General features: G+C 39.2%; 1 protein-coding gene and 1 non-coding gene across 2 annotated transcripts in view; both read left to right on the top strand.

Annotated features, from left to right (window-relative positions):
- MEIKIN (meiotic kinetochore factor) overlaps positions 1-23,451 on the top strand; it is an 89,502-nt gene that overhangs the window by 9,886 nt on the left and 56,165 nt on the right. The window contains exons 4-7 of the mRNA XM_075542681.1: positions 185-322; positions 4,344-4,463; positions 8,071-8,110; positions 21,258-21,322. Coding sequence (XP_075398796.1) covers positions 185-322; positions 4,344-4,463; positions 8,071-8,110; positions 21,258-21,322 — 363 coding nt within the window. The remainder of the gene's footprint in view (positions 1-184; positions 323-4,343; positions 4,464-8,070; positions 8,111-21,257; positions 21,323-23,451) is intronic.
- LOC142441764 (U1 spliceosomal RNA) lies at positions 20,099-20,259 on the top strand. The gene has a single exon (XR_012783110.1). It is a non-coding gene; the product is annotated as a U1 spliceosomal RNA (small nuclear RNA).

Genomic DNA, 23,451 nt, shown 5'->3' with positions numbered 1-23,451 from the left:
CAGCCAAGCTGCATACTGCAGAGAGTTGCCCCAACCAATATACCCTTTCAGTTGTATCTGGAAACAAAATTTGCAATTGTAGTATATAAGTGTATGTACATTTTTCAAAATTTTAGTTATTGGGAGTTAAGAGTATTTTTAAGTGAAATATCTGACCCTTTTTGTGCGTCTGTTGATTTCACAGGTTTAAGTTTGCAGCACGGTGCTTCCAGTTCTCTTCTGAGCTATTCAATCACAGACTCCGACACAGAACACAGTAGTTTTGAAGAGAGTTTCAGTAGCTTTCCATCACCTGAACTGTTCAGAGGGCCAGATTATTTAGGTGAGAAAATAAAGACAACCCCTGAATGACTTCAGTACAGAAATTGCAACTTTGTCTTCAGATTCTTCAATGAATGTGTTCCTGTTGAGAAAACAGCATTTTCTTCTACTCTACCCTTACTGCTGATAATTCTGTTTTACATTCTATCACATAGGGACTTCAGAGAAAAAATTTTAGGGAAGAATGAAGAAAAGTTATTAGCATTTACATATAATGCAAATCCAGTTTGAAAACAGTATTGTATATTATGAAGGTATACATGTTTTCTTGAATTATGAGCTATATTTCATTCCCTATACTTCTCTATTTCAGCAAATAGCTTAAACATTAACTAAACCATTTCCATGCTTGAATTAACTCTACAAATTAATTGTTGGGTTATGAGTTGGGCTTGTAACCACAAACTCAACGTTTTGAAGTCACCAGCTGCTCCAAGGGAGAAAGATGAGCCTGTCTATTCAGTACAGATTTACCGTCATGGAAACCCTCAGGGCTGGTTCTTCTTTGTCCTATATGGTCTCTATGAGTCAAAACTGACTCAACGGCAGTGAGCTGTAACACATTAATAAGACCGTTTGTGGTGGCTGATTGAGTACATACATGGTTGTCTTCCACTACTTTAAGCAATGGCAGAAAATAGTTTTGTTTTTTTGTTTTTAGAAAGACATATACCCACAAGGACAAAGAGAAAAAAGAAAGCATAAAGTTTGTAAAGTAGGAGACCTGAGAAGAATCAGTCTTGAATCAGTAATGAAAGTACCTCAGGATTAAAGCAATTTGCACTGTGGTATTCAAGAAAAACTCATAATCTGACTGCAGAAAGTACCTGTACAAACACTTGTCTGGGAGGGAGGGGGAAAAAGAGGAGCTGATACTAAAGGCTCAAATAGAAAGTAAATGTTTAGAAAATGCTTATGGCAACATAGGGACAAAATATGCTTGATAAAATTGATGTATGGTCCAGAGGCGGGAGGGGAAAAATTTTTTTTTAAGTTGATGTATGGAATGTTATAAGAGCTGTAAGAGTCCCCCCCAAAATGATTTTAAAAATACTTTCCTGAAATATGAAGGATGTAGCATTTCCTCTTGTCCTATTCAGTACGGGCCTGGAAGTTTATTCTTTGGGGTGTGTTGAAACAGATGGACTCTGGACTGAAGGACACTACAGACAAAAACAAAACAAAAGAAAACCTACCATTGGGCCAATTCCAACTCATAACTACCCGATTGGGTCGAGCAGAACTGCTCTGTAGGACTTCTGAGACTCAATCTTTACAGGAGCACGGAACCTAATTTTCTCCTGGGTGGCAGTGTAGCAGTCCAGTGCTTAACCCACTATACCACCAGGGGTCACTGTTCATAGCAATCGTGGTATTTTGAAATGTTAATGCCAATGATCTCTGTATGTGTGTGTGTCCGTCCTTACCCTTGTAGCATCAAAATTGGTACCGAGTACTTTCTTATTCTTTGGCTTATGGATTTTGTCAAGTGACATGCTTTGGACAGTAGGATATTAGTGGATAAAATAAGCAAAGCTTTGAAAAGTGCTTAAGTGGTTTGCTTATTCTCTTGCACTTTCCCATTAATGTGAGAAGATATGTTTCACCTGTGAGGTTCACCCACACTGAAACCTAGAGTACAGAGCGATCACAGCCAAGCTGCATACTGCAGAGCTGCCCCAACAAATCTGCAGACTTGGAACCTAAGCCAGAGCTACCCAAGCCAACCAAGGGACATAGGAATAAGAATTAAATGCCTGTCATTTTATGCCACTGCAATGTTGAGGTTATTTATTGTACAGCATAGTTTACTGTTGTTGATACTATACTGAATACAGAAGACATGGGAATCCTACAGTTTGGGACCTACTCAACCTATGTCTATCCCACCCCACCCAACAGCCCATTTGTCTGTTCAGCTTAAAGAATACTAGCAACTAAACAAATTGTCCAGGCAAACGCATGGAAGATTCTTTTCTGAGGAATTTGAGCAACACTTCAAGAACACCTAAAGATATTGACCTCACGAATCCATCAGTAACAGTACTCAGAACAGTACAGGAAGCCCAACTACACAGCAAGTCCCACCGAGGCCACAGTGATTCCACTTCATTTTTTAGGGCCCAGATCTTAATTATCAGAAGGATCATCATACTTCTGAGGAATACATCTAATTAAAAAAAACATATCACAGCAAAAAAGGGAACGAAACCAATCAGAAATAGAAGCAACATGTGGAAAGGAAGATAGTTTTTTTTTTATTTCATTGAAATAACATGTGCTGTATCCATTAAATAAGTTTGTTATTAATAGCTGTTGAGTTAAGTCCAACTCATAGGAACATTGTATATACCAGTAGGAAACATTGCCTGGTCCTGCACAATCTTCATGATCTTTTTGTATTATTGTGGCTTTTATATCAGTCCGCCTTGAGGATTTCCCTTATTTTTACTGACCCTCTACTTGTATCCAAGGAATCCTGAACAGCACAAATGGCTAAAGACGTGATAACTAGTCTTGCTAGTTATCATAACTAGCATCATAGCGACATGAAAGCCACCATGGTTTGACAAACTGACAGACAATAGGAACAGAATGCTATTAAAAGGATCATTCAGCGCGCAATGAAATGCAATAGCAAAATGAACAATTCAGTAGAAGGGCTAGAAGATAAGGTTGAGATTTCCCATGGGCAGGGAGGAAGGTTTTTAAAAAGGAAGTAAAATAGGAAATTTCAGGAAAAACATAAAACGTGACATGAAGAGCATTGTAGAAAATCCAACATCAAATAATAGAGTTCCAGAAACAATGAAAAACACAGGATAAATTTATATTATCAATAGCGAAGATACTTAGCAAAGCTAAAGAACCTACATTTTTAGATTTAAGGAACCACTGTGTGCTTTGCACAGTAGATTTTTAAAAGTATATAGTATTATGAAACTTCAGAACACTGGACTAAACAATGGATTTATAACTAGAAATGCATAAAAAGCTAAACACACAAAGACTGCCTTAAGTAACAGAGGTGAGTGGTGTATTCTAAGAGTAAATAACATTTTTTAGCATTTTGTCATAATGTCTACATTGAATAATATTCTAACTAAATATATGATATATCAATATGGGGGCCATAAGAGGAGTGTGAAAAGTGGGAGATGTAAGATTGTTCCTCTCACATCTTGAAGCTATGCTCAAGAAGCAATAGCTTCATTCTTTTATAGTGTGAAGTCAATAGGAAGCTTAAAACTGATATCAGTAAATAAGTTGCTCTTTGGTGATATGATATTTAATAGGACATGCCGTTGTTAGGTGCCCTCAAATCAGATTAGACTCATAGCCTCTATGTGTACAACAGAACAAAACACTGCCCGGTCTTACACCATCTTCACAATTGTTTTTGAGATTTGACCTATTAATTGCAGCCACTGTGTCAATGGGACATAGGAGTAAGATAAATCTAAAAGCTAGCTCCCATATATGTTGCCTGCCCTTTAGATCATGATCTATGTCATTGGGGTGGGGCGTGGGGAAAATCTATCTAAGAAGGCAGGATCACAGAACCTAAACAGGCCAGAGTGTACTATCTCACATTTACTATCCTGTTACTGTCAAGATTTGTTTCTTTCCCCCTCTGTTTAGCCCTAAAACTTCTTTGATTGCCATATTTATAGCCCTAATGGAGGAAAAAGGAGCTCTGGTAGTAGAGTGGGCTATATGTAAGCTGCTTACTGGAAAGTTGATGGTTCAGACCCACAGCTGCTGTGTTACTGGAAAGTTGATGGTTCAGACCTACAGCTGCTCTGAGGGAGAAAGATGAGACTTTCCACTCCTGAAAATATACACAGCCCTGGGCTGTTTTATCCTGTACTATAGGGTCACTAGGAGTCACATCATGACTCTTCAAGTCACTTGAATCGACAAGATGGCAATGAATGAGAAGAGGGGAGAAAAATGTACAACCTGTCATTTAGGTGCTATTGCTCAAAGTTTTATGCCATTTCCACCTGCTTTTTGTTTAGATTGGAAATATGTCAGATCAGAAGAGGATATGCAATGCAGGAATTCCACTCTTCTGGACAGCAGTAAAGCAGTAGCAATAGAGAAGGTACCACAGTTTTCAAACCTCTCTGCCATTTTAGGTGAGTATTCACATTCTCTTTTCTTATGCCGCGAGGGGGTAGCATGCTCTCATCTATATTGGAATAAATAACCCTGTATCTAGGTTGAAAAACCAACGTTTTTTCCCCCATGTATGATTTCTAAGATAAGTTTATCAATTAGAATTGCTTTATTTACATGTAATATCTAACAACAATAATAGGTAAAAAAAACTGTTCGTTTTATGCATAAAGAAGAATTGCATCTCACTTAGGCTTCCATAATGTTAACATCTTACATAATCAATAGTACATTGGTCAGAAAATTGGTATCAGAATAAAACTGTTTTCTGTAACAATTCAGTAGTATTTCATTGTCTTTTATAATGTTGATTCTAGTGACTTATTTTGCATATCCCTCAAATTGAGCTTGTCTGATATTTTCTCATGACTGTAATAGGTTATGGTAAGAGTACTGAAGAAATTAGGCTGTATCATTTTCAGTGTATTGCACTAAGGAGTTCCTGATGTCAGTGTCTTCCTACTAGTGGTGTTAAATTTCAATGCCTGGTTGAGGGGGTTCTGAGTTACAGTCAATTAATACAGCCCTTTTAGCTATAATTCCTTATGTGCTATATTATAATTCTAGACTTTATACTCCTGTTGCTATGTCCCATTTTGAAAGACATTCTCTACTAAGGAACAGGACAGGATGAGATAAAGACCTGTCATTAGTGGAAAGTGTGAGTCCAGCTACACTGTTTCCTTGAGGACCTCTTTAAGATTCCATCTTAGAACTAGGGAGGAACCAGGGCACACTTTGTTTTCCTTGGATATATAATGGTACTGCCATACAGTTCCACACTCATTCATTGCTTCACTTGGAAAGCCAGACCTTTGTGTTTCCTGACTGAGCTTTGGTAGAAGCAAGAAGGCCCTCTGTGGCTTTTGGACATTTTTAACTTCTGCCTCTGGACCCTGCATTTGGTATGCCTTTGCCTGACCCTTGGCTTTTGGTTTGAATAGCACCCACCATCATGTGAAATTATTTCCTCAAATTTTGTAAGTTTCTGTGGGACATTGCAGCAAATCAGAGAATATACTCAAGGAAGGCGTGGGGGCGGAGATGAATGGAGTGCAGCAGTCTCTTGGAAGAGTTGCATACTTGGTATGTCTTCATGCTCCAACTACTTTGAGAAGAGTATATTCCTAAAAAAGAAATCATCATCACAGATGCCTGCTGAATTCTCCATGGAAATGTTACTATTTTCTGTTTGTAACTATTAAATCTTTAAGGAATAGTACCTTTAGATTGCAAGTTCCTTTTTCCTCAGACTTGTGTTCACTAATTTTTGAAGCCCTCAGAAGGTTTTGCCTGCCACAGTTATAACTATGGTATTTGTCTAATGGTGATTTTTTTTTCTTAAATCATTTTATCGGGGGCTCGTACAGCTCTTATCCCAATCTGTACATCCATCCATTGTATCAAGCACATTTGTTGCCATCACCATTCTCAAAACATTTGTTTTCTACTTGAGCCCTTGATATCAGCTCCTCATATTCTCCCCTCCCTCTCTACTCCCCCTACCGTCCCTCATAAACCCTTGATAATTTATAAATTATAAAAACCCTTCACCCACTATAAATTATTATTTTGTCATATATTACACTGTCCGACGTCTCCCTTCACCCACTTTTCTGTTGTCCATGCCCCAGGGAGGAGGTAATATGTAGATCCTTGCAATTGGTTCCCCCTTTCTACCCCACCTTCCCTCCACCCTCCTGGTATCGCCACTCTCACCACTGGTCCTGAAGGGGTCATCTGTCCTGGATTCCCTGAGTTTCTAGTTCCTATCTGTACCAGTGTACGTCCTCTGGTCTAGCCAGGTTTGTAAGGTAGAATTGGGATCATGATCCTTCCTTCTGCATGTGTTCATTAGACTTCTATAAAACAAGAGCTGTCTTTTCTCCCTATTTATTTGGTTATTTATATCAGGATGGATATATGTATATTTATGTTTCCCTGTGGGTTAGAAAGAAGTCTTGATGGTGCAGTTGGCTAAGAATTGAGCTGTGAACTGCAAAGTGGGCACTTCAAAAGCCTTCCCAGAAATTCCCCAACAGACTTCTATTTAGATCTAGTTACCAAAAAAACTGGGTCATATATTCACCTACTGCCAAGGAGGCCAGGGAACCAAGTATTTTGCATTTTTAGTTTCTATAGCGGTTAAAGACAAGGAGAAATGAAAAACTGGGGGTGTGGTAGGATGTTTGGATATTGTCACTCAATTTACCACTACCTGTCACATTAAGCCAAGGGCGTATCAGCCCCCAAATAAACTATTATGTTTAGTTTACTGAAATAAAGGTCCAAAGAAGCAGCTTGTCTCTTTAGCAATTGTTTTGTGAGGTTCTTTGTCCATGCAAATGATGGAAAACCTAACCAAACTATATTAAGTTAAAAAGGCAGTTTATAACCAGATGTATCTGAAAAGTCTGGCACAAAATTAGATTTAGACACAACTTGATCCAGAGTCTCAAATGACATCAAGAGAATACAATTTCCTCTGTAATTCCCTCTGTATTTCTCAGTTCAAGACTCCTCTTGGTGGGTTGACAAGCCAATGAAAAAGGAGTTTTCTTTTTACAACTATTTGCCCAGAAGTTCTAGGTCATGCATATTGGCTGGAATTAGTTCTTGTGCCTATCCCTGAATAGTTACTTAAACCACTAAGATACTGAACTCATACTACAGTGAGTCCACTCATATGCCTTGCCTGGATGATAAGAAGAAAATCAGGGGGCTATTTTTAAGGAGTAGATGATTATATAATGTCTGCTCTAGCCCTTTACACTTTCAGGGTCTTTTCAAGGAAACTCATTATAATGATTGGGCGGCACTGTTCACTCTACTGTCCCTAATGTTGACATTTTGTATTCTAAAGTAGAACATTGGGCTTAGGCATAGGAGCAATTGTGAGGATGGTTCAGGACCATGCAGTGTTTCATTCTGTTGTGCATAGAGTTGCTATGGGTTGGAACCAACTTGACCCCTAATGACAATAACAAAAACTGTTCCAGCTGTTAGGGTTTTAACTTCTTGAAAAGACTGTGCTCACTGTTCTTGTATTCTTTGCATATCTGATAGCTGAGACAGTTAAATGCTGACTGGCAGATAATCCCTTAATTAATCAATATACTGATAAGCATATCTACAGAGTTGGTATTAATTCTGAATTAGAAACCATAAATCTTGGCCTAAGCTTCAGTTATCCAAATATTAAATTTATAATTTGACCAATTATTTTTTTCTTTAATGGAAAATTAAGATAACAAATTGGTCTATTTGCCTGACAGGATTGCTGTAAGGATCAACTGATTCGATAAATGTAAAATACTTTGAAAATTACAAACAACTATCCAAATATGAAGTGACAAATTCTTATATCACATTAAGTTTTGCAAAAATTTTGGTTTTCTTTGAAAATAATTCTAATTTACATGTCACACAATAAATGAATAAGACAAAGTAAGCTGCAACTATCACCATGTATGTTAAGTGAAATATTTCTTTTTACCTAAAATAATAGTAGCTTCTAACCTATCTTCAACAATTTCTAATAGATTGTTTGATATTTTTGTTTCCTAGGAGCCTCTTCAGAAGACTATCAGAAATGTCATAGAGAAATGTAAGAACTAAAACTTCTTAAGTTGTACTTTGGAAAGCCTATGTTCTAATAGTTTTATAGTCAATAGGATTATGAGCACCCAAACACCTCAGTCAATATCCATTTAATTAGTTCATTCAGTCATTAATTTATTGAAGACCTTTTTAGTTGCTAGAGAATTAATAGTACACAAAATAGATTTTATAAGAATCTCTCCTCATTGAGTTCACATTCTAATAGGGAGAGAAGAACAGTAAAAGATAAGCGAATAAATGTGTTATGTGATGGTGAGGGTGGGTACTGTGGAGAAAGATCAACAAGATGGAGTCGTGAGTGTTGACTTGAAGCCTTGCTATTTTAAATAGTGTGGTAAAGGACGTCACCATTGAAAGATATGACTGAGTAGAGACCTAAAGAAGGTAACAGAAAGCTCTGTGGAAAAGAACATCCAGAAAACACAAGTGCATGTCTGATGGTAGAAAAGGGGGAAGGACTCACCCCCAAGTGGGAAGGCAAAATGACTAAAAACGCTTTTAAGGATCCTAAAGGGAGACGATTCCTGGTAACATGCACCCAAAAAGCCAAATTGGCCTGAGCTTCTGGACACACCTTAGGGGTCCAAGCCAAGTGCCATAGTACACTGGGGCATTGAATCCTGGATTTTCAGGGCACACAACATGCTCCAAAGACCATACCTGAGAGAGCTGATGCTGAAACGCCACTAGGGGAACTGGACTGTACCTCAAACACACCTGTAACCTAAAGACTTAAGACGGAAAATTCATGGTGTGTGAAGAAGCAGAAACCACGAGTATTGAACTGTCAGTAGGCGGACAATCATTGACTTACTATATCAATCCCCCATATGCTGGAACAAGATGTATATTATTATGGCAAACCTGTGACTGGCATTGTTAGTAAATACAAGGGGATACCCCCCCAAAAAAAACAGAAAATCTCCACTGGATGTAGCTTTCATAGTACACATTTTCCCATTAGGCGAGCATGGAACAACTTGCTCTATGTTAGTGCACCCAGTGATGTTGCCTGGGAAGCTTCTCTCTGGTCACAGAGAATTTTTTTGTAAACGCCACATACCGCATGTATGTGGCTGTGACATTTTGTTTCCTGCTTGGGAAAAACCCCACAGAAACTGTTGTAATGTTGAACACAGCTTACAAATAGCACTATGGGAAAAACTCAAATGTACAAGTGGTTTTCTCGTTTCAAAAAGGGTGAAATGTTAACTGATAACAAACCTCATTCTGGACATCCTTCAGCTTTCCAAATAGATGAAAATGTTGACTTGTACATTTGGAGTTGCTTCCACCAGGTCAGACTGTTAGTAAAATTTTCCATTTAGAGGTTGTGAAAAGATAGCATAACTGTGTGCAACAAAAAAGACCTGATTTGTGGCCGATGGGGACTCTTTTTACCACCACAACAATGCACCTGCTCGTGAAGCCACCTCAGTGCTCCATTTTGGGCAAAAAACAGCACACATCTCTTGCCGCACATACCTTACTCACCTGACCTCTTCTGTGCGACTTCTTTTTGTTTCCACAAATGAAGAGGAACATAAAAGGACAGAGATTTGATGACATAGAAGAGGTGAAGAAAAAAACGAGGAAGGTGCTGTCAGTCATCCAAACAGATGAGTTTGAAACATGTTTCCAAGAATGGAATCACAGATTTGACAAATGTACTTTGAAGGTGATAAAATTGTTTTGTAAAAAATTTTTTTTAAATACAACTGTCAGGGGAAGCCATCATTATGGATCTGGTAGGTGCAATTGTACAGCAATAATAAGTAAAGATCATAATAAAGTTATAGAGAGCATGAGAGATAGAAGTGAAGTATTGAAATAAACGGAGTCATACGCGACTCATGGTAGCATGCTCATCTCAGCCCTGCATGATGGTCCACGTGGAGGGAGAGAGAGAGATTTAATGCTACCCCAGGCCTTTTATATTCTCTGGGGACGTGCAAGCCCCCTAATTACAGGTGAGGACATACGTCACTGGAAGGGGCTGTCCTATGGGTAATACAGTAAATGAGAAGGGAGTGGTCTAGGGATATACACGCAATAGGAAGGGGAGGGATTTGGGTTATACATGTGACAAGATGGGAAAATCCTGGGTTTAGGATGGCAGTTTAACTTTGACCATAGGAACCATTATCAGTAGGGTATAAACCCCACCTACTGGAACCAAATAGATGACTGCAGGCGTCCATTGTCTAACAGCAGGGAGTGGGGCCTGCCATAGAGTCTGACAATTGATCGCCCTCTGGGAGGATGTCTGTGAGCATATGACCTCCCCCCACAATACAACTCTTATCATAATCCATACATACATCAATTGAGTAAAGCACATTTGTACATTCATTGCCCTCCTCATTCCCAAAACATCTGCTTTCCATCTAAGACCCTGGCATCAACTTCTCATTTTTCCGTTCCCTCTCCACTCCCAACTCCCTTATGAACCCTTGATAATTTATAAATTATTTTGCGTTATATTTTGCCCTGTCCGACATCTCCCTTCACCCACTTTTCTGTTGTCCGTCCCCCAGGAAGAAGGTTATATGTAGATCCTTGTAATCGGTTCCCCTTTCCACCCAACTCTCCCTCCACCCTCCTGGTATCATCACTGGTCCTGAAGGGATCATCCACCCTGGATTCCCTGTGTTTCCCATTCATATCTGTAGCAGTGTACATCCTCTGGTCTAGCCAGCTTTGTAAGGTAGAATTGGGATCATGATAGTGGGGTGGGAGGAAGTATTTAGGATCTATAGGAAAGTTGTATTTTTTATCGTTGCTACATCGCACCCTGACTGGCTTGTCTCCTCCCCTCGACCCTTCTGCAAGGAGATGTCCAATTACCTACATCTGTGCTTTGGGTCTCCACTCCACACCCCCCCTCATTCACAATGATATGATTTTTTGTTCTTTGATGCCCGAGAACTGATTTCTTCAGCGCTTCGTGATCACACAGCCTGATGTGCTTCTTCCATGTGGGCTTTGTTGCTTCTGAGCTAGATGGCCACTTGTTTACCTTCAAGCCTTTAAGACCCAGGACTCTATATCTTTTGATAGCCAGCTTTCTTCACCACATTTGCTTATTCACCCACTTTGTCTTCGGTGATTCTGTTGGGAAGGTGAACATCATGAAAAGCCAGGTTAGTAAAACAAAGTATTCTTGCAGTGAACGAGTAAAGGCCCAATGTCCATCTGTTACCTTAATACTAAACATATATATATATGCACATAGATCTATTTCCATATCCTCATATAGAAATATATTTGCATATGCAAATGCATTTATTTAGACCTCTATAAATACTCTTTGCCTTCTAGCTCTTTCCTCTTATTTCCTTTTACTTTCCTCTTGTCCCACTATCATGCTCAGTCTTCATTTGGGTTTCAGTAATTCCTCTTGCTTACATTTCCCTTGATCATGCCCTACCACGCTTCCTACACCCACCTCACCACCAATTTGGATCACTTGTTGTTCCCTTGTCCCTGGGTTTGTTAACACCACTTTCTTTCCCCCCCCCCCCACCTGCCCCTCTCCCATGTACCTCCGGAACTGTTGGTCCCGTTGTTTTTTCCTCCAGATTGTTCGTTCAGCCTATCTTATTTAAACAGACCTGCAGAGATAATAACATGCACAAAACAAGACAGAGGAAAACCAATCAACAAAATAAAACAAAGCAACAACAAACCAATGACAACAACAACAAAAAACCACAACAAGAATGAAAAGCTTTTAGTTAGTTCAAGGACTGTTTGTTGGCCTTTAGGAGTGTTTTCTGATCCACTCTGATGTGGTGCCAAGCCGTGGCCCCAAAGTCTATTTTTGGTATTCCCTGGGGACTTCGTTGCTCTGTTCCCCTTGCTATTCTGTTCCACACCCTTAGTGTTTTGCCTTGGTGTGGTGGGATCAGACCGGGTGCAATTCCCACACTGTGTCTCCAGGGTTGTCTCCTGTAGGGCTATGGGTCAGTGAGGGATGTCCTGTCTCATAGTGGAGCCTGTCATATGGTCATCTTTGTGGATTGGCTGCTCTGAGTGGCAATATCCTCAAGGATTGGTGGGCCAGGATGTGCTCCACTTTCTCTTCCTCCCCCTTCATTTGCTTCCGTGTGCTCTAATCAGACATGTCCCTCTCCTGGAGCTGCAGATTCAGTGCTGTCCACTGAAATAAATTCTTCTCGGGGAGGAGGAGGTGTCCATGTAGTTGGGATTGGGGCCGGCCCCTCAGGCCTCTCCACTGGTTCCCTACTCCATGCCGACCTGTTGTATTCACATCTTGGAGCACTGGGGTGAAGTCTGGTCCCTCTTTCCCTGTGGAGATATAAACAATACCCTCCCCTTGGGTGGGTTGGTGCCCTATTCCCCCACTACCCTTTTCTTTTTTTGTAAAAAAAATTTAAATGCATAGTTTTGGGGGGAAACTCTGGGTTTTTATGGAGGGGGTGGTGTGGGGGTTTGTTACCTCTTAATACTGTAACGTTCCCCTCACAACCAACTCCCGTTGTTTGTGTAAATAGTTTCTAGCCACGAAAGGATTTATTCTGTACAAAGTGAATAATTCCGGTACTGTGATATGCAGTTAGCCTGCTTTGGCCTAATATCCCTCTTTCAACTGTATTTTACAATTCATACCAGGCATAATCTATGACAACATTAGTGGAAGGTCTTTATGCTGGGGAGATGATTGTTAAGACTCTCTACCATAAATTGACAAGGTCTCTAAAGAGAGCCAAAAGAAGGTTAAAAAAAGATATAGATCCAGGAATGGGTTTGGGGCTCTCACTGAATCCTAGCTCCAATTTAAGAACAGCTAGTTCTTACATTATAACCCTGCTTGACACTTGCCTTCAGGAAAGGAACACAGAAGCTATTGGTGCTATAGCAAAGTGCGATGAAGGAATTAGATGTTGTCCAGCTATCAGATAAAATAGCGTCTTTGTTGTTTCCAAACAAGCATCCATCTAACAGATGGCAATTAGGTCCACATGGAAGAAGCACTCCCAAAGACAGTGAGCAAAAGATTGCAAATCATATAATCCAAAGCACAAGAAGGAAATAGTATCAGAGCCTAAATTGTGAGATTCTGATTTGCAGAGTCTATAGATGACAGTGGGAACCCAAAATACATTTGTGAGATATATATGGGAAGTAAGTCTCCAGTGATTTCCCTCTATCCATAATGGAGGGATGGGAATAAACTGGTTACAAGATAGTACATTTGGTGAGCTTAAAAAATCAAAATGATAAGCCTGACTTGAACAGTTAAAATCTTTTCAGTTGACACCCCACCCCCTTTGACACATATTGGGCCTGATCTGGTTTTCAACATTTTTTTCTTCATAGTTGGTTTTACCTTTGATGTATTTTGTCATTGGGGGTAGCCCTCTTGAATGTTATATCTTTTTCTGTTTTTCAGTATATGAAACACAGGATAGATGAACCTATAGACAACAAATAGAATAAGGGTTCTTGGCGGGGGAGCATGGGAGTTCAAGAAGAAAGAGAAAACTTTGAAACTGTGATAGCAATTATGTAATACTGCTTGATGTGATTGAACTATAGAGTGATGTGATATCTGTATTAGCTCCCAATAACAAGCAACCATCTCTCAGGGAAGCAACTAAGGTCACATGGAAGAAGCACACCAGCCTGTGTGATCATGAGATGTCCACGATGGGATCAGGTATAAAAAGAGCCAAAACAAGCAATTACCGTATATGCTCGAGTATAAGCCAACCAGAATATCAGCGAAAGAACCTACTGTTACCACAAAAACTGTATTAAAATGTGCTAAAAACTCGGCTTATACTCAACTATATACAGTACATCAATGTGAAAGAGGGGGGCTTAGGGAAGATCAAAGCCCATCTGTAGACAATTGGACATCCCCCCACAAAAGAGTTACAAGGAAGGAATGATTCAACCAGGGTACAGTATAGCACAGATGAAAAACACATTATTCCTTTAGTTCCTGAATGCTTCCTGACCCCCCACTACCATGACCCAATTCTACCTTACAAATCCGGCTAGACCAGAGTACACACATTGGTACAGATAAAAGCTCTCCACACATGGAATTCAGGACAGATAAAGCCATCAGGAACAGTAGTGGGAGTAGCAATATCATGAGGGATGAGGGGGTTGTGGAAGGAAAGGGAACCCATCACAAGGTTGGGTATATAACTCACCCACCCCCTGGGGGATGAATGACAGAAATGTGGGTAAAGGGAGACAATGGACAGTGTAAGACCCAAAATAACAATATAATCACAATAATTATATAATAACAGCAATAATACATCATTGATCAAGGATTCACAGGGGTCGGAAGGTGAGGGAGGAAGGGGAAAAAGGAGCTGATACCAAGGGCTCAAGTAGAAAGAAAATATTTTGGAAATGTTGATGGCAACATATGTACAAGTGTGCTTAATACAAGTGAGTGATGGATTGTTAAAAGATTTGTAAGACCCCCTAATAAAATGATTAATAAAAAATAAGATTTTAAAATATTTTATTCCCCAAAGAATAAAATAACTTAAAATACATGCAAATTTAAAAACTGAATTAGTAGGTATTATTAGCAATGTGAAAAGACAGTCCACACCATAGGAGAAAATATGTGCATATCATATATGTGATAAGGAACTTCAATCAAAAACATATGAAGAACTCTTATAATTCAGTGGACAACCCATTTAAATATTGGCAAGTGATTTGAATGGACACTTCTCCAGCAAAGGGATTCAAATGGCCAAAAAGTCAATAAAAACCTAAAATTTCACTGCCACCTAGTTAATTTAAACTCAGCATGCCTCTGCATCTAAGACTAAATTTTTATGAGAGTAGACAGCTTCATCTTTTTGCCAATGAGCAACTGGTGGTTGGTAGCCCAATGCCTAATACACAGCACCACTCATGCTCCTTCAAAAGCCAATAAGTTGTGCAAAAAAAGATGTATCTATACAAAAACTTATATGTGAATATTTACAGCAATTTTAATCATAGTAATTTTAGTTATGGAATGTCTCTATAACAGAAATACCACAAATACTGGCTTTAACCAACAAAAATTTCTTTGCTCATAATTAGGTAACAAGAAGTCCAAGTTAAGTTCACCAGTTTTAGGGGATGTATAATGAAGTGAAATTATTTAATATGGTTCTTCTACCCAGAGTCATAACTCCTACCAAGTGATTGAGTTGGGACCATGCAAATAGGATGTGTGTAACACTAATGAAGGGGGATTGGTCAGTTTTGCCATTTGACTGGTGTAAAGTGAATCAGAAAGGCAGGCCAAGGGTGAAATGCATCCTAGAGTAGGCAGCAGAGCAGGAAGGAAACTGAAACAAAGCTGAGTATCTTTGGACACAAGATTCACTTGCAGAGTGGGGTGCTCTTTGCACATTTAACAATGTTAAATGAATTTTATAACACTTGTTCAAGCAGGGCAAAGGCCAAGGAATTGCATATCTGAGAGGCTGAGGACAAGAGTCATACCAGAGCATAGCTGAAATTGCTGCAAACAAAAGAAGTATATCCTTAAAATTTGTAAGGAGTATTGAACCTAACAGAGTAAAGTGGAATGGCCAGTTGGTGTCAGATAAGGTAAAGAAGGTTGGAGGGTAGAAGTCTGACCCCTGCCTCATAGGAATCATCTCTTGAGTAGATATGAATTCTCCTCCTTTCTGTAGCAGAGGTCAGAGGTGGCCTCTGTACATCTAAGGAAGGTTTTCTTTGTCAGCTCTGATCTCTAAATGCTTAAGACCATCCAACAATGGTTGCAGCAGCACATTGACAGACAGTAATAGGGAACTGCCAAAAGTTCAGGAGGGATCCAGAAGAGGACATGGAACAAGAGATAAAATTGCTGATGTCAGATGGATGTTGGCTCAACACAGAGAATCCCAGAAAGATGTTTACTTGTGTTTCATTAACAATGCAAATGCTGTGTGGACCATAATAAGCTGTGGTTAAGCTTAAGAAGAATGGGAATTCCAGAACACTTCATTGCGCTCAAGAGAGACTTATACATGGATCAACAGATAGTTGTACTAATAGAACAAGGCCATACTACCTGATTTAAAATCAGAAAAGGTGTGCATTAGGGTTGTATCCTCTCAGCATACTTATTCAATCTGTATGTATTCTAATCAAAGAAACTGGATTATATGAAGAAGAATCTGGCATCAGGGTTTGAGGAAGGCTATTAACTATCTGTGGTATACAGGTGACACAACATTGCTTGCTGAAAGTGAGGAGGCCTTGAAGCACTTGTGATGAAGATGTAAGATTGTATCTATCAGTATGGATTACAACTCAATGTGAAGAAGATCAAAATCCTCACAACTAGACCAATAGGTAGCATCATGATAAATGGAGAAAAAGTTTAAGTTGTGAAGGCTTTTGTCTTGCTTGGATCCACAACCATTGCTCATTAAGTAAATCTGCACAAGACTGCTTAAGAGTATTGAGAAGCAAGGATGTTATTTTGAGGACTAAGGTGTGCCAGACCTAAGCCATGGTATTCTCATATCCATGTGAAAATTAGACAATGAATAAGGAAGACTGTAGAAGGATTGATGTATTTGAATTGTGTTGCTGGAGAAGAATTTTGAAAGTATCATACACAGTTAAAAGGACAAACATTTGTCTTGGGAAAAGTAAGGCCGGAGTGCTCCTTGGAGACAAGGATCACAAGACTTTGTCCTACATACTTTGGACATGTTATCAGGAGAGATCAGAGAAGGAGAAGGACATCATGTTTGGTAACATGGAGGGGCAGCGAAACAGAGGAAGGCCCTCACCGAGATGCTTTTACACAGTGGCTTCATGAATGAGTTCAGGCATATGAATAATTGTAAAGATGGAGCAGGTCCATGCACTGTTTCATTCTGTTGTGCATAGGGTTACTTTGGGTGGCCAATTCGATGGTACCTAACAACAACAAAAATAACAACGTGAGCTTTGAGGAAAGATCTTTGTCTCTTCAGCGTCTGTCTCCTGATTCCTTTGAGATCTCCAGGTGGATTAATATCTATCCACCCACGTTTCTGCTCACTTCTTTAATCTCTCAAAATAGATTGACTCAAACCACACCTACACTGTTGTTGCATCAATAACATAACAAGGAAAATTCATTCCCAAATGGGATTAAAACTACAGGCAAAAAGTAAAATAAATTCACTGCCATCAAGTCTTCTATAGAAGGTAGAATTTGCACTGCATTTTTAGGGGACACAATTCCACCTATAACCATGGCCCAGAAGTAGAAAAAAAAAACAAATATTCACCAGCTGATTAATGGATGAAGGACCCCTAGTGGTGTAGTGGTTATGCGTTCGGCTGCAATCCACATGGTCGGCAGTTTGAAACTACCAGCAGCTCCTCAAGAGAAAGACTAGGCTTTCTACTCCCTTAAGCAGTTACAGTCTCAAAAGCCAACAAGAGATCAATATGAGTTAGGATTGCCTCATTGGTAGTGAAATTTTGGTTTTGGATTAATGGATAAATAAAATAAGTTTATTTGGAATAGATAGAGTATTATTTAGCAATGAAAATGAGCTGATTATTAAGTGCCACAATATGCACAGACCTTAAAATATTGTCACATAAAAGAATGCAGTCACAAAAGACCACGTATTTTGTAATTATGTGTATATTAAATATACCGAATAGGAAATCTATGGAGATAGAATGTAGATTAGTAGTTACCGCTGATAATCCTAAAGAAAGTCTAAGCTGCGCTAAAGGCATTGGTTGAAAACAAGGCTCCAGGATTTGATAGATTCTAATTGAGACATATAAACAAATTGATGCAGTGTTGGAAGTGCTCACACATTTGTGGCAATAGATTTGGAAGAGATCTACCTGATCAAACAACTGAACAAGATCCACAGTCATGCCCATTCTAAGGAATGCTGATTGAAGAGATGTAGAAATTATTGAGTGCTGTAGTCCTGTTACTGCTAGTCGAAGTCACCAAGCATTATAACTTATGGCATCACGTGTACCATGAAGGTCTCCTATACCAGATTATACAAAATGCTTAGTAATGTTTACTATTAATGAAAATAATGGGATGTGATAAATAGCATTGGAAATTGCTTAACTGCAATATTTCTCTGATTATATTAATATTAGCAACAATACTATTCTATTTATTTTTAATTGTTTTATTAAGGGCTCATACAACTCTTATCGCAATCCATACATATATCCATTGTGTAAAGCACATTTGTACATTCATTGCCCTCATCATTCTAAAAACATTGGCTCGCCACTTAAGCCTCTGGCATCAGGTCCTCATTTTTTCCCTTCCCTCCCCACTCCCCGCTCCTTCATGAACTCTTGATAATTTATAAATTATTATTTTGTCATATTTTGCACTGACCAATGTCTCCATCCACTTTTCTGTTTTCCGTCCCCCAGGGAGGATGTGACATGTAGCTCCTTGATCGGTTGCTCCTTTCCAACCCACCCTCCCTTTACCCTCTTAGTATCGCCACTCACACCACTGGTCCTGAATGGATCATCCACCCTGGATTCCCTGTGTTTCCAGTTCCTATCTGTACCAGTGTACATCCTCTGGTCTAGCCAGACTTGCAAGGTAGAATTTGGATCATGATAGTGGGGGAGGAGGAAGCATTTAGGAACTAGGGGAAAGTTGTATTTTTCATTGTTGCTATATCGCACCCTGACTGGCTCTTCTCCTCCCGGAGACCCTTCTATAAGGGGATGTCCAGTGGCCTACACATGAGTTTGGGATCTCCACTCGGCACTCCCCCCCTCACTCACTATGATATGATTTTTTGTTCTGATGATACCTGATACCTGATCCCTTCAACACCTCGTATCACACAGGCTGGTGTGCTTCTTCCATGTGGGCTTTGTTGCTTCTGAGCTAGATTGCCGCTTGTTTACCTTCAAGCCTTTAAGACCCCAGACACTATATCTTTTGATAGCCGGACACCATCAACTTTCTTTACCACATTTGCTTATTCACCTGCTTTGTTGTCAGCGGTTGTGTCGGGAAGGTGAGCATCATAGAATGCCAATTTAATAGAAGAAAGCATGCACATAGATCTATTTCCATATCCTCATATATAAATATATTTGCATATGTACATGTCTTTATGTAGACCTCTATAAATGCCCTTTGCCTCCCAGCTCTTTCCTCTATTTCCTTTGACTTTCCTCTGTCCCACTATCATGCTCAGTCCCCACCAGGGTTTCAGTAATTCTTCTTGGTTACATTACCCTTGATCATGCCCTACCAGGCCTCCCATACCCTCCTGATTTGGATCACTTGTTGTTCCCTTGTCTCTGGGTTTGTTAACACCACTACCCTTTCCCCCTACCCCCTCTCCTATGTCCCCCTGGAACTGTTGTTCCCATTGTTTTCTCCTCCAGGTTGTTCATCCAGCCTATCTTATTTAGACAGACCTGCAGAGATAATAACATGCACAAAAGCAAGGCAGAGCAAAACCAAGCAATAATATACAGCAAAACAACAACAACAACAACAAACCAATGATAAAAAACAAACAGAACACAATAAGAAAGGAAAGCATGTAGTTAGTTCAAGGATTGTTTGTTGGCCTTTAGGAGTGTTCCAGTCTAGTCTGTTGGGGTACCATGCCCTGGCCCCAAAGTCCACCTTCAGCATTCCTTGGGGACCTCGCTACTCCATTCCCTTGCTGTTCTGTTGTATGCCCTTAGTGTTTTGCCTCAGTGTGTTGGGATCAGGGTGGGTATAATTCCCACACTGTGTCTCAGGTGTTGTCCCTTATAGGGCTATGAGTCAGTGAGGGGCATCATGTCTCATACTGGGACTGGCCATGTGGTCCTCTCTGTGGACTGGCTACTTTAATTGGGAACATCGTCCTCATGGCCTGGTGAACAATACTATTTTATAAAGTCTTTCTTCATTCCATTATAGTACTACTAGTTATAACCTTATTAATAACTGAGTGGAATTCTTACCTGGCAGGGGAGCTAGCATGATCACAAAGGTGATTTTCCCAGGGCAAGGCTTATCCTTTGCACTCCAGATGTGCTGACCCCTGCAATTTCCCCAAATGTGGAAACTCAACTGCATAATTTGTGGTTGTGGGGCTCTGTGTTCATGCTCTCCACTGTAGAAAAAAAAAATAACTGAGTGGAAGTATGGCTTCCTGCAAAATAACCTCAACCAAAAGAGGCTGGAAGGGTATGATCAAATGCAAAATTTATCAAATAGCTGGAAATGAGAGGCTTTCAGTGATAGGGAAACCTCCAAAGCATCCTTAAAATCCTTGCCGTTTTAGATTCAGCATTTGGTTATCCATCACGCCCAAAGGGCACATTGTAATGTCAATCATGTTAGACACTGAATACGGTAAACTGGAAAATGTGTGTCCTCCAAGGTGGATTTGTTTGTTCTTCTTGCAACAAAAAAATAAAGTTGTTTTCTGATTGCTCCCTTCAGAAGCTCTAGGAACCAGTCATAGGGATTTAGAAACTCTACACATCTGCATTTCCAAATCTATTGTTGTGTTAGGGACTCGTTTCAATGATTAAAGGCTGAGCTTTGATTTTTCTTCCCTCCCTGTTCATATTCCTTTTGTAATAGCTAATCCTCTCATATGTTGGATAGAATGGATAAGGGGCATCATTGGTGGACATGCAAAACAGAAAATGGTATTAGCGTTAAAAAATATTATCCCTGTCGCTTCTCGGCCTTTTGGCTAAGATCAAGTGTAAAAATATTATCCCTGATGTTACTAGAAATTCTATCACAGGAATTCTAGGAAGTAAGATTTCTATCCTTTTTGCATAAATGAGGTAACCAAGACCAAGGCATTCAAATAACTTTCACAGCGGCTCGCAAATATAAACAGAATTGGAATGTAAATTCAGATATGATCCTAAATACTGTGTCTTGTCCTCTGTGAATAGTGTATCAAACTGATAAATGAATATGTATATTGATTTTATTATTTAGTAATAATATTTTCATATATAGTAACATTTTTTCAACCGGTTGTGTGTTTTCCTACAAGGTATTTGAAAAATATCTTTATTTTAAGTATTATTTGAGGTTCTTGAAAGTTAATGAAAAATGAGAAAATACCATTATTTCGTCTTTGTTATAGGGTGATGACATTAGCAGACAAAAACCTTTTTCCAGAACCAAAGAATACTTCAAATTTAGAATCAGGTAATAAATAGTGAAACGCATAGTTTCATGATTCTGTATTTTTAGATCTTTGTCATAGTATGTGTATTAAGAAAATTGATAGCCAGGAAATTTAAGTATTTTTAAACTTAGTTTTGTTTAAGAAACAAGGATGAACAGCAGAAGGCCATCTGTCAACTGCGAATGTCTGCGTCACAGTAGAGACAGTTCAGAGTGACAAACTGCACGGCATGCACACATAGGCGCATGTGCACACATGTATACACGCACAGGCACACAAATTTAATACAAACCAAAAGCGTAAAATAAACTCTAGTTCTTCACACACACAAAAAAGAAACAAGGATGTGTGGGTTTAGAAAGTAGACAATAACTACTCACAATGCCCATCATTTACTCATTTACTAAATATTAATTGATTATTACACTGTATGAGTCATTGCTACCGGTACCATCAGGGAGTGATAGACATTCTTTTCCCTCAGGGACTTCAGTCATAGGAGAAGATGAGAAATAAGCTGATGAACATAATTTAAAACTTAAAGGGATCAACCAACTGCCTTGTATTACAGACACACTATTGTTCAGTTTATTAGAGAAAGCAAGAGATTCTACAGACTTGTTGATCTGTGCCATATTTTAGAATCCTATTGTTTTTATTTGCTGCAGCAAATTTTATAGCATCTATTTTGGAGTAAGCTTGATGGATTTTCTCATGATATGTCCTTATTAAATGTATGAACTGAAAAGAAAATTGTGTGTACATGTAATCTTTAAGCTGTTTTGTGAGCATTTATTAAATGCCAGGCATTATGTTAGAAACTGTAGGTAAAAATGATTAAGATAATTTCTGGCCTGACGAAAATTAGTACAGTGATGAAGACTAAGCTAGTAAAAACTTCACTGCGGGAATAACATTTTCTATCCCGACAAGGTAAATGTTGAATGAAGGATTTGTTTTACAAGAAAAGGGCGTTGAATCATAAAAACAATAGTGGTCAGGTTCCACCGGTGGAACCTTAGAGACTGGGTTACCTTTAGTCACCCTTTGGGTCTGAAAGGGAACTCATTCCCATGACTCAGTTTTCAACCAAACACATATACAGGCCTGTAAGGAGAATATGAGCACGAGTCAAGTAGGCAAACCTTAGAATAATCAGCCCTTTGAGATCAAAAGGGCAGCATTCACCCAATAGTGAATCCAGAAGGTTAGGGCAGAAAGAGAAAAGGAAATAGACAACACAGAAACAAAATGAAGGAAGTGATGCCTCACTGTGGGGATTATGATGGATGAGATGAAACAAATGTGTCAGCATTATTGAGTGGAAAACTGATGGTCTGCTCTGTAAACTTTCACTGAATTCATAATAATAAGAAAAATATTTTTTAAAAGAAAAGGACGTTAATAAGTGGGAAAGTCATTAAGTATCAAAAATCAACTTTATGAGTATACTTAGATTTTATACAATGAAAAGTTTTGGTTTGGCTGTGGGAAGTATTTACAAAGCATGATGGCAGATGATTCTGGAATTGTGCATGCTTTTGTATTGCTACTTGTATGTGGTTAGTTGACTTGAAATTTAAAATTAAATCATATCTTCCTTTGTTACTGTTAATAGCCATTGAATTGATTCTGACCCATGGAACAGAAGAAATTAGAGTTAATGTTTGAGTTTTTAATTGTTGTTGAGTGTATCCCTATTCAGGGAAATGCCATTTGTGCAGAGAAGTGTTCACAAGCATTTCAAGACTGTAACTTTCAGGAAGCAGATCTCCAGGCCTGTCTTCTCATATACCTCTATATGAGTTTGAACCACCAATCTTTCAGCTAGTAGATGAACACTTAACAGTTTGAACCACCCAGCAGTTTCCTTGTCTTGCTTTAGAGATATTTTATTCATATTCTTCAATTCAGCGTATTTCCTTCCAGTTCCATTTATGAGCCAGGCTCTTTACTGTTAGGAAGTCGGAAATGGCTGTGTTCCTGCCTTCAAGCATCTATAGTTTAGTACTTCACTGCCATCGAGTTTATGCCAACTCATAAAGACCCTAAAGGACAGGGTAGAACGGCCCCTGTGAGTTTCCAAGACTAACCCTTTATGAGAATAGAAAGCCCTGTCTTTCTCCTGAGGAGCAGCTGGTGGTTTCAA

This window comes from Tenrec ecaudatus, chromosome 2 (genome assembly GCF_050624435.1).
Source record: "Tenrec ecaudatus isolate mTenEca1 chromosome 2, mTenEca1.hap1, whole genome shotgun sequence".
Lineage (NCBI taxonomy): Eukaryota > Metazoa > Chordata > Mammalia > Afrosoricida > Tenrecidae > Tenrec > Tenrec ecaudatus.
Note: the sequence above shows the minus strand (reverse complement) of the source record. Positions and strands in the feature narration are given on the sequence as shown.